General features: G+C 38.7%; 1 protein-coding gene across 5 annotated transcripts in view; it reads left to right on the forward strand.

The window, feature by feature from the left end:
* The first annotated feature begins 269 nt into the window (after window positions 1–269).
* Window positions 270–12,397, forward strand: part of Cop1 (COP1 E3 ubiquitin ligase) — a 169,843-nt gene continuing 157,715 nt past the window's right edge. For 2 of the 5 annotated variants that reach the window (XM_046430099.2, XM_046430098.2), the window contains exon 1: window positions 271–959. In XM_046430099.2, coding sequence (XP_046286055.1) covers window positions 541–959 — 419 coding nt within the window. In that variant the 5' untranslated portion in view covers window positions 271–540. Of the gene's footprint in view, window positions 992–12,397 lie in introns of all 5 variants that reach the window. The other 3 variants (XM_058574461.1, XM_046430096.2, XM_046430100.2) reach the window with 3 other exon arrangements.

Genomic DNA, 12,397 nt, shown 5'->3' on the forward strand with positions numbered 1-12,397 from the left:
GGACACCCGGGGAAACCTCGAGCGTCGGCGCCCAAGGTGCGCGTGCGCAGTCGCCTCAGGAGCCCCTTCCCGATCCTCCCAACCAACCCCTACCCTGCCATCCACCCCGCTCTCTTCTAACTCTTTTGCCCCATTAAATCGGCCGGCCCTCCTGCACGTCACGGGCGAAAAGAGGTCCCAACAGGGGGTCTCCAGCCGACGCAGCCGCCGTGCGCGCCCGACGCCGCCCGCGGCGTGCAGAGACCCGCCGCCCCGCCCCTTCCGCCGCTCGCGCGCGCACGGCCCTCCGGGGTTGGCTGCTACGGGGACCGCGGCGGCGGCCTCGAGAGCGGTTGTAGCTTTGCCTGATTAGTTCCCTCCGCCCCCTCGCGTCGGGCGCTGTGGTGCGGTTGCCTTGAGACCCCCCAACTTTATTGTTCCTCAGCCCCACCTCCCGGCGCGCGTCCTCAGGATGCACTGAGCTGAGGGGAGGGGCGCGGCTGAGGGTCGCGGTCGCGGTCCCTCGCCTCCGAGCGCCCGGCCGGAGGGGCGGGAGTCACGATGTCCGGTAGCCGCCAGGCCGGGTCGGGCTCCGCGGGGACGAGCCCCGGCTCCTCGGCGGCCTCCTCGGTGACTTCCGCCTCCTCGTCCTTATCCTCGTCCCCGTCGCCGCCTTCCGTGGCGGCCTCGGCGGCGGCGCTGGGGTCCAGCGGGGCAGCGCAGGCCGCGGGCTCGGGCGGTCTCGGCGGCCCGGTGCGGCCTGTGCTGGTGGCGGCCGCGGTGTCGGGCAGCGGCGGCGCGAGCGGCGGCGGGGCGGTGTCCGCGGGCCTGTCCCGGCTCAGCTGCGCGGCCAGGCCCAGCGCCGGCGTAGGAGGGAGCAGCTCCAGCCTGAGCAGCGGCAGCAGGAAGCGTCCTCTGCTCGCGCCCCTCTGCAACGGGCTCATCAACTCCTACGAGGACAAAAGCAACGACTTCGTATGGTGGGTCTGAGGAGCAGCCCCCTCGCTCAACTGTGCGTTCCCGCTGCTCGGTCTGGGGGGCTCCGGCGGGGGCGGCCTCTGGAGAGCCGGGACCCTGGTGCTGTGCAGGGTCTGGTTAGGGGCGGGGAAGCGGGGGTGAAAGTGAAGAGCGCTAAGTACGGTGGGCAGGAAGTGCAGGGAGTTTAGGGAATTGGGGGGGGGGTGCAAATAAATGATGGTGGAGAAAAGAAGAAATTTGGGCACGGAAATTGGGTCTTGAATTTTTTGGCTATTTGGCGGACTAAGCGCCTAGTCTGGGATACTTGTTCAGCTACAAGTAGTGGGGTGGAATTGCTGGTCATAATCTGCTTATTGTAAATATGGTAAATGATGCTCTGAACATGGGTAGGGATGTTTTAAGTAGTCTTTAAATACCCATTTTGGTTATGTGTAAATATGTCCTATTTTAAAAGGCACTTGACAATGTGTGGAGGATACTGTAGTCAGTTCAGGAAAGGTCCACTTTTCAACTGAATAACTTGAAGGAGAGATCCACATTTATTAAATATTCATGTGTCACATGTATCTTTATTATAGCATGCTGTGTAACAGTATACTGAAACTTCTGGCCTGAGGGATGCTCAGGTAGAGATATTTTGTTGTCATATTTAGCATCTTGAATGATACACAGTAATATTCAGTCATTTGGTGTAGTGGGGCTTACCACGTTTAGTGAAAGATGGAGTGGATAGTCTTAGAGTTTGAAATTCTCATTTGTTTTGGGTATTCTTTGTAGGATTACGAGAGAGTAATTGCTTTTTGCTGATTAAGAACTGGTAGGGCTTTGTGTCTTTTCTCTGGAGTAAGTTGTTGATTGACTTAGAATATTAATGACCTAGGAAGTTGACTTGCAGTCATTACTGGGGAAGTCGATTCACTTCAGGGGTGAAGGGGGCCAGATTTGGTATTTTAACTATGATAGGGCTAGAAATTGGAAATAGGAGATTTCTGTTTATTGCAGAAAAATGATGTTTTTATTCATATTTCTACTTTTATATTAAATTATTCTGGATTCAGAATTCATTTTTCATTGAAATTGGACTATAATTGTGATTTTTATGTATAAATAATTTAAAGTATATCTAAGAGATGTTTGCTTTTTTACCCAATTAATAGTGCTGCATGCTGAAGTAGAAGCTAATAAAACAAATTGGGAGCTTGTGGGATTTAGTTATTGTTTTTAGAACATTCACATTTCAATTTTCAGTTGACTAAAAGAAAGCGAACATGCCTGTATCCACAAAGGTCTCTAAAGTAGTGTAGATGTGAAAAATGAGGAAATTAGTCATTCAGTCATTCACCAGATACTTATTTGACATTCATCATCTGCCAGGCACCATCTTAGTTTCAGTGTACTACAGTTAAAGCTGTAAGGAATTAGAGAGGAATGGAAGAGCACCTGACATCGATCATTGATCTCCCCTCCCAGCTTCATGGCACACAGGTGTGCCAGCAGTCAGGAGTCTGAGGCAGAAGGACTACAAGTTCAAGGCCAACCTCAAGGGCTTGGTGAGATTATCTCAGAATAAAAGATAGAAAAAGGGCTGGAGATGTGGCTCAGTAGCGCCCCTGGGTTCAACTTCCAGTATTGCAGAATGAATGAATGAATGAAACTGCAAAAGTTTTTCTGAAGTTGCTGTACCCCTTTGCATTTTCTACTAGCAACATAAAAAAAAAAAAAAATTGTAATTGTTTTACATCCTTGCCCACATTTTGTGTTTTCAGCCTTTTAATTTTTAGTCACTAGTGGATATATGGTGGTTTTGTCATAATTTGCATTACCTTAATAACTAATGGTGTTGAGCATAAGTCAACTACTTATTTTTTATTTGCATATCTTTTATGAAGCATCTGTTCTAACCTCTTGCCCATTTTTCTCCTAAGTTGCTTGTTATTTTGACTTGTAAGGGTTTTTAGATTCTGGTTACATATCTTGTCAGTCTTAGGTAGTGTGATATTTTTTTCCCAGTCTGTTGTTTACTTTTTCATTTTTTTTCTCGTTTTCTTCAGGGGCCAAAAAAAAGTCTAGTTTATTGATTTTTTTTTCTTTTATTGTTTGTGATTTTTTCTTAAATGTCTAAGCTAAGAAATTGTTGTCTATTATGAAGTCACAGAGATTTTCTTCTAGAAGATTTATACGTTTCTTATGGCTGAGATCCACCTCCTTTCATTACCCATGGAATCTGATTATCCTAGCACCAATTGTTGAAAAGACCAAATTTGTTCATTAAGGTTTCTTAGTTCCTCTCTTCAAATTAGCTATTTATGTATGCATTTTATGGAATTTGTATTCTGTTCTATTGGTTTATATGTTTTTCTCTACACCATTACTATACTGTTTTTATAACTGTGTTAATCTTGAAATCAGTATAATTTTGTTCCTGTATTTCAAAATTGTTTTGGTTATTAAGGTTCTTTCCATTTCCACATATATTTAAAAATTATTTGTGAGGGCTGAGGGCATAACTCAGTGATAGAGTGCTTCTTTAGCATGCACAGGGTCCTGCATGGGATCCCTAGAACCATAAAGAAAAAAAATTGCCTGTCTGTTTGTTTGTTTGTTTTCTCCCTCCCTTTCTCTATCTCTCCTCTCCTCCTTCCTTCCTTCTTTTCTTTCTTTCCTGGGAGCATTGAACTCACGGATGGTTTATCACTGAGCTACATCCCCAGTCCTTTTTATTTTGAGACAGGGTCCTGGCTGAATTGATGAGACTGGCCTGAAATTTGCTGTCCTCCTGCCTCAGCCTTGCAGAATTGCTGGAATTATAGGTGTGGGCCAGCATGCTCACTGCTTGTCATTTTGTATTAAAGAGGATGGAGGCTCTTAATTAGGGTTTCTTTCAGTCTATTACTCAGTTTAGAAAAACTTGACATCTTAAAGATATTCAATTGTTTGATTCATAAACATAGTGTGTTTCTTTTATTATTAGGTCTTCATTAATGTCTCTGAGCAACACCTTTTACTTTCAACTACCCAAGTTTTGCAAATTGAAATTAAAGAGGTCCTAAATATGATAATCAGACATCCATGGGAGGGTGGGGGAAGCCTTCAGCCTTTACAACATACCGTGTGTGTGTGTGTGTGTGTGTGTACGTACGTACGTACACACACAAACATATATATACCCCTATATATGTGTATATATATAAAAGCTGGCTTGAAATGGGTTATAGACATAAGAGAACTAAATCTTGTAGAAAATATTTTGTTAAATTTGTCACTAAGTATTTCATGCTTTTGATGCTGTTGTAAATGTTATTTTAATTTTGGTTTCTAATTGTTGCTAGCATATAGCAATGCAGTTTATTTTTGTATATTGACCTTATTTATATCCTGTGAATTTTAAAATTCACTTGAATGGTTTTTTGGTAGAAGATGGGATTTTCTAAGATAGTGGGGTTGTCTGCAAATAGTTTTTTCCTTTCATTCCAATTTGTATGCATTATTTAAAATATATTATTGGATTTTTGAAAAAGTTTTTTTTTTCTTTGTGAGTGATAGTGATCTAGGGTTTTCTTTTAATTTTTTCTAATTTTTTTTCTATTTTTGGTATATGGTATATTCATTTGCTAGGGCTTCCATAACAAAATACCACAGAGTGGGTGGTATAAACTTTACAAGTTCTTTTTCATGTAGTTCTAGAACCTAGAAATATGAAATCAAAGTGTACACAGGTTTGATTTCTTTTGAGTCCTCTGTCCTTAGCTTGCAGATGGTTGAGACTTTTCTCTTTTTCTTTGGTCTTAGCAGTTTAAAAGCAAGGTATGTGTTAGGGAATCTTGTTTTTAAAAATCTTTTTTGTAATTTTCAGAGCTTACATTTGTGGTTTGATTTCTACTGTTATTTTAAAAGAGTTCAGCTATTACCTCTATACATAGTTCTTTGATCCATCCTCTTCTCCTATGACTTCAATTACATACTTGCTAAATAATTTGATATTGACCCGTGGCTCTTGGATACTCTGTTTTTTTTTTTTTTTTTTCTTAGTGTTTTAATTTGAACCATCTCCGTTGACCTCTTTTCATATTTATTGCTTCTTTATTTGTGTTTTGATGAGCCCATCAAAAGAATGCTTTGTCCCAGATCATGTGTTTTAAAAAGTTTTAGCAATTTCATTTTATTTTCCCTTTCAGTTTCCATGTCTTTGCTGAAATTCGTTTTTCATGCATATTGCCATTTTTTTTCTACTAGATCTACTCACATTAATCATATTTTTTGTCTCGTAGGCTTACCATTGGAATTTTCTCTTGAAACTTGTTGATTGCTTTGGCTTTTTGGATTTGTTTGTTTTTGGTTTTATGTATATTTCATACTGGAGATTGCATGTCCAGTAGTGTTGATGCCTGAAAATAATTACACCTCTCCTGTTAGGTTGAGTCAGCGTGGTCAAGAGTTGGGCTGAATTTGGATTTTGTTATTGCTGTGTAGTCACCTTTCATCTACCAGAGGCTTCACATTTCACCAATGTTGTCTTGAGTGTGGGGTGAAGTTTGGGATGCCAGAAAGCTTTTCTTCACAGTTTTCAGCTTCACACCTACTTTTCAGAGGGGTTGTGTGCATGCTCTGTCCCCATCCCCTAGCAGACACTGTTGATGTGTGTGGCTTTGTGGTAGACTGGGTTCTCCTTATTGCTAGGTTTTATTAATTTATTGTGATGTATGTTTTAGTTTATTGATTTGAGAGACTTAGTATCCCCAGACCATTCCAGCACTATCAGATTCTTCAGTGATTATTATGTACTCAACCACAAATTATAACATTGTCTTAATTCAGTCGGCTTTAACAAAAATACCATAGATTGGGTAAGTTGAACAAAAGAACATTTATCTCTCGCAGTTCTGGAGGCTGTGAAGCCTAAGATGAAAGCATTGGTAGATCCAGTGTCTGGTGAGGGCCGACTTCCTGTCTTGTAGATAGACACCTTGTTGCTATGTGGCTCCATTAGAGCAAACTCTAGATTTACAAGGATATAATCCCATCATGAGGTGGTTTTCCACCCTCTCACCCTTATCTGAACCCAGTTGTCTCCAAAAGACTCCATCTCCTAATTCCATTACATTGGGAGTTAAGGTTTCAACATGAGAATTTTGTCATCTATTGTAAGCATCTATCACCTGTACCAGTTTCTGCTGCTGTTCTCAAAATGGCCTTTCAAAATTGTTGAAGAGTTTTTGATTAATTGATTCAGAAACGAGTGTGTGACATAGGCTGGGTCTATCAGAAGGACTCCTTTTGGAATTTTTGACCCAAGATACTGGGAAAAACTTTTTTTTTTTATGATTTATAGTTTACTGAGTTTTGTTACATATATGTACCTGTGTAATCACTAACATTTAAAATATAGGACATTTCAATCACTCTAGAAAGTTTCTTCTTCTTGCACTTTTACAGTTAAATCTTCTTTACTCTCATTCATGGTCGCCATTGATCTGACTTCTATTTCTAGATAGTTTTTCCTATTGTAAAATTTTATGTTAATTCATGTATTATATGCTCTTTTGTGGCTTATTTCACTAAGCATTTTTTTGAGATTAAACTATATTGTTTGTACTGTAGTTTTATTACCGTTTTCTCTTTTCTTTTTTTGAGGCAGGTTTTTGCTATGTTTATCTGATCTTGAAATCCTGGACTCAGCTGATCCCTCTACCTCAGGCTTCCTAATAGCTGTGACTGTAGGATTGTGCACTTGTCAACTTTTTTAGAATTATGCTTTCTAACTTTTAAATTATGCACAATTTGTCTACTCTGGATTATTTCCATTTTTTTTGACTATTTGAACATAACTCAAGAATATTTGCTTATAAGTAATTTTATCCCTGTATATTTTTTATTTTTCCAATATTGTTTTTGCTTGTAGGTGAATTTTTTATTGTAGATGGCATTTTTTCAGCTGTAGAATTCAGTTTTTGTTTTATTTTAAAAAATCGGTGCTATCTTGTATTCAATATCTGAAACCAGTGTTTCCTTTATTTTTTCACCCAGTTTTTTGAGTATGTATGGTCAGAGGAAAGTTGTTTCCAGTTAAATGTTGACCTTGAGTGCAAGTGAATTAGTCATGTTTCTCATTACAAAAAAGACTGTCGTAATACCAATAGCTTTTAGTTCTATTGTGGATTCTCTTAATAAATGCCGCATCACCAAAATATTGGACAGTATTGTGTGGAAAAATCTAGATATCAGAGATGATCGAAAAATAATTCAGAAAAGTTAGACACTTAAAAATGAGAATTTGTAGGAAACTCTAGTTTTTTCTGTCTATATTCACAAGAGTGCTATGTGACAAAACTTGTGTAAGTCTAAATAGTTCCAGGAAAAACATTAAACAACAAAATTATCTTTTTGGCTAGGGCGTAGTTCAGTGGTAGAGTGAGTACTTAGTGTGTGAAAAGTCTCGGTTCAACTCCTAGCACCAAAATGAATGAATGAATGAATGAATGAACAATATTACTTTTATCTCAGGGGTCCCTATTTTTAAAAAACATTTTTTTAGTTGTAGGTGGACACAATATCTTTATTTATTTATTTTTATGTAATTGGTGAGACCCTGTCTCAAAAAAGAGGATCATAAATAAATATAGTTAAAACATACAAATGTATACATACGTATCTATAAAGATAGATATTTTTTAGAAGTACCACATGCCTATGTAAGTGAAAACTTATATAGGCATGTGGTACTTAGTTAACACATAGTAGTACTTGAACACATTTATAAGATACATGTGTACATTGTGTAATAATCAGATCAGGGCAACTGGCAGTCTATCACCTCAGGCATTTATCATTGTGTTGGGAACATTCAGCATAGCTATTTTGAACTCTCAGCTAGCTATTTTGAACAATATGAAGCAGTCAATCATCTTGCTATAAGATATTAAAAGCTGTTCTTCCTGTCCAGCTTTACCCTTGTCCTCACAAACCTTCCTTTCTCCATCTTCCTTTCCCAAACCCTTCCAGTCTGACAGCCACTATTCTATTCTCTGCCTCTTTGAGATCAACTTTTTAGCTTCCACATATAAGTGAAAACTTTGGGTATTTGTCTCTCTGTGCTTGCCTTATTTTTACTCAACATAATATTCTCCAGTTCCACTTATGTTACTATAAATGACAGAATTTCATTTTTATGGCAATATTAGTATTCCATTAAGAATGTGTACATACCACATTTTCTTATACAGTTTTTTAAACATTTTGTTTTAGTTGTAGATGGACATGATACCTTTATTATATTTATTATGTGGTGCTTAGGATCAAACCCAGTGCCTCACACATGCAAGGCAAGCATTCTACCACTGAGCTACAACCCCAGCCCTCTTATATAATTTTTTACTGATAAGAAAGTTTTATATTTACAGTTGTTTCTATTTTTAGTGGTATGTAATGGTACATCTCATTATTGATGACATCTTAGATCTTACTAAATAGGGGATTGTATTTCCCCCCCTTATTTTCTTAATCTCTATTTTCATTTTCCAAATCTCCAAGTTTCCTGTTCAGTTGTGGTGTATATAAATGTGTTGCTGTGAGATATATTTTTATATATGCTTTAAGTTTATATAAATTTACTATGCACAGGTCATTTTCATTTTTGTTTTCTCTTTATAAAGCATCAAGCCATGTTGCTCCATGTGCCTTCGGCTCATTCCTTCTAACTTTTTTTTTTTTTTTTTTAAATATTTTTAGTTGTAGATGGACAAAATATCTTTATTTTGTTTATTTGGTTTTTTTAAGTGCTGCTGGGGATTGAACACAATGCTTCATGCATGTTAGGCTAGTGTTCTGCCACTGAGCCACATCATTCTTTCTGACTCTTGCATGATGTGCACACATTTTTAAAAATTTTTTAAATTTGTTTTAATTAGTTATACATGACAGTAGAATGCATTTGTGCACTTTGATATACATAGATGGGATATAATTTCTCATTTTTCTGAGTGTACATGTTGCAGAATCATATTGGTCATGTAGTCACATATATACATATAGTAATAGTGTCTGTTTTATTCTACTATCTTTCCTATCCCTACATCCCTGCCCCTCCCATTCCATCACTTTACCTACTTTAAGGTAACGCTATTCTTTCCTAGCTCTCCCGCCCCCTGCCTTATTGTGAATTAGCATCCACATATTAGAGAAAACATTTGACCTTTGGTTCTGTGGGATTGGCTTATTTCGCTTAGCATGATATTCTCTAACTCCAACCATTTACTGGCAAATGCCATATTTTCACTCTTCTTTAAAGTTGAGTAATATTCCATTGAGTATATATACCACATTTTCTTCATCCATTCATCTATTGAGGGACACCTAGGTTGGTTCCATAGTTTAGCTATTGTGCATTGAGATGCTATAAACATTGATGTGGCTGCATCACTACAGTATGCTGATTTTAAGTCCTTAGCTGGGTCAAATGGTGGTTCCATTCCCAGTTTTCTGAGGAATTTTCATACTGCTTTCCATAGCGGTTGCACCAGTTTACAATCCTACCAGCATTGTATGAGTGTACCTTTTTCACCACATCCTCGCTAACATTTATTGTTGCCTGTATTCTTGATGATTACCATTCTGACAGGAGTGAAATGAAATCTTAGAGTAGTTTTGATTTACATTTCTCTAATTGCTAGAGATGTTGAACACTTTTATTTCATGTATTTTGTTGATCAATTGTATTTCTTCTGTTAAGTGTCTCCAGTTCCTTAGCCCATTTGTTGTTTTTTTTCTTTTTTTTTTTTTTTGGTGATAATTTTTTGAGTTCTTTCTATATCCTAGAGATTAATGCTTTATTGGAGATGCATGTGATAAAAATTTTCTCCCAATCTGTAGGCTCTCTCCTCACATTATTAATTGTTTCCTTTGCTGAGAAGAAGCTTTTTAATTTGGATCCATCCCATTTATTGATTCTTGATTTTACTTCTTGCACTTTAGGATTCTTGTTCAGGAAGTCAGATCCTAGGCTGATGTGATAAAGATTTGGGCCTATCTTTTCTTCTATTAGGTGCAGGGTCTCTGTTCTAGTGCCTAAGTCTTTGATCCACTTTGAGTTGATTTTTGTCCAGGGTGAGAGATAGAGTTAATTTCATTTTGCTACATATGGATTTCCACTTTTGCCAGCACCATTTGTTGAATAGGCTATCTTTTTTTCCAGTGAATGTTTTTGGTACCCTTGTCTAGTATGAGACAACAGTGTTTATGTGGGTTTATCTCTGTGTCTTCTATTCTGTACCATTGGTCTACAAGTCTACTTTGGTGCCATTAGCAAGTAGTTTCTCATTTGGTTGAATGTCTTTTTATTACTGTAGATCCTCCCTTTGCTGGTTTTCACTTTTTTTTTCCCCCCCACTTCATCCTCATGGAATATTTTGTTGAGAATGCTCTGTAGTGTAGGCTTTCTAGTTGTGAATTCTTTTAATTTTCGTTTATCATGGAATGTTTTAATTTCATCTTCAAATTTGAAAGTTAATTTTGCCGTGTATAAAATTATTAGTTGGCATCAGTTTCTTTCAGAGCTTGAACTATATTATTTCAGGACCTCCTAGCTCTTGAGGGTATGGGTTGAGAAATCAGTTGAGATCTGAATTGGTTTCTCCCCTATATAATTTGATTTTTTTTTCTCTCACAGCCTTTAAGATTTTATCTTTGTTCTCTGTGTTAGTCATTCTCATTAAAATGTGTCTTGGTGTGGGACTGCTGTAATTTTGTACATTTGGGGTCCTGTTAGCCACTTGTATTTGATTTTCCATTTCATTCTTTAGGTTTGGGAAATTTTCTGCTATTATATCATTGAAACGATTGTGCATTCCTTTGGTTTGTTTCTCTGCTTCTTCATCTATTCCAATAACTCTTAAATTTGGTGTTTTCATTTATTCCACAATTCTTGCATATTCTGTTCTTGGTTTCTTACCGTCTTCTCCACATGTTCAACTCTACTTTCAAGATTATATATTTTGTCTTCATTATCTGAGGTTCTGTCTTCCAAGTGATCTAGTCTGTTGGTGATTCTTTCTATTGAATTTATAATTTGTTTTACTGATTCCTTAATTTCGAGGACTTCTGCTTGTTTTTTTTTTATTTTCACTATTTTATTGAAGTGGTCTTTCACTTCCTATATTTTTTCTTTGATTTCACTCCTTGTACTATCCTTTACCTCACATATCGATTTAACTGTATACAATCTGAACTCCTTCTCGGACATTTCTTCTGCTGTGTTTGTTATCAGTGGCTTCTTTTGTTGAAGCATCTTGGTTTGTTTGGAGTGCTTTATTCTCTTGTTTTTTCCATGTTGTTAGTGTGTTTTCCCATCTAAAAGTATGGACCTAAGGCAGGATAAATTCTACCCCATAGACCTATAGTGTCCCTGAAGATTTCCAGTGCTTTATCTTTACTGGTGAGACCAATATCAACAGCACTCAGTTACACAATATATACCCTTAAACCTAATAGCTCCCACTAAGGCGTCTACTGCTTTTTCAAATTAAACCAAAATGATGGGTTCAATAACTATGTATAGTACAGAGTATTTTAAAAACAATTTAAAATTTCAAATGATGGATGAGAGAACAGAGGTAGTATAGTATGCAATATTTGTGAGGGAGGAAGAGAGAAACTAGAAGCAAAAATTCACAGGAAGAGTGGATTGGCTGTTGGTTGGAGAAAAGTTGGAAAAAGAAAATAGACAAGAGAGGAAGAATAAGACCAAAGAGAAAAAATTAAAGACACAAGAATACAACAAAAGTGCGAAACACAATTCATATATCATTGTCCTTCACACACTGATGCAAAAAAAACCCATCCTGTTCCAAATATGATAGAGAAATTAGTAAATCAAAAAATAAAATAAATCTTGGCTGGAAAGTCGAACTGTCTCTGTCAGTGTTCAACAGTTTCTCAGCCCTGTCTCTGACATCTCTTGGGATCACCAAACCCAGATCAGCTCTTGCAAACCCAGTCTCTGTCCCACCGATCTGGGCTTCAGATACCTCAGGCTCAGCCACACTGCATTCCCAAGATCTCAGTGGTGTTCCTACTTGCAGAGAGACCACCGGAGGATACACTCATGCAAAAGAGCACCCCTGAGGTACAGCACCAAGACAAGGGCCACCAGCACTCTCAGCAGGAAGACCCCAGGCTCCTCCAAACCTGCAGGCACCCCCACATTGGACGTGAAGTTCCCAGCTGCAGTCCCCAGACATAGGCTTTTGTGGTGGTAAACCTGCTGGCACCCAAGCCCCAGGCCCTGGCTGGTGTCCCAAAATGGGTGCAGCCACGTGCAACCAAACCTGGAGTCTCCCCCAAAGCAGTCCTCTAGGCTGTGGTAGCAGTGGTAGTGGCCATGGTTGTTGGCAGCAGGCAGTGGGTCAGCAGTAGCAGCAGCTGTAGCTGTGGGGGCAGTGTCACCAGG

This window comes from Marmota monax, unplaced genomic scaffold (assembly GCF_021218885.2).
Source record: "Marmota monax isolate L192 unplaced genomic scaffold, Marmota_monax_Labrador192_F-V1.1 WCK01_AAM20220418_F8-fsc00055, whole genome shotgun sequence".
NCBI lineage: Eukaryota > Metazoa > Chordata > Mammalia > Rodentia > Sciuridae > Marmota > Marmota monax.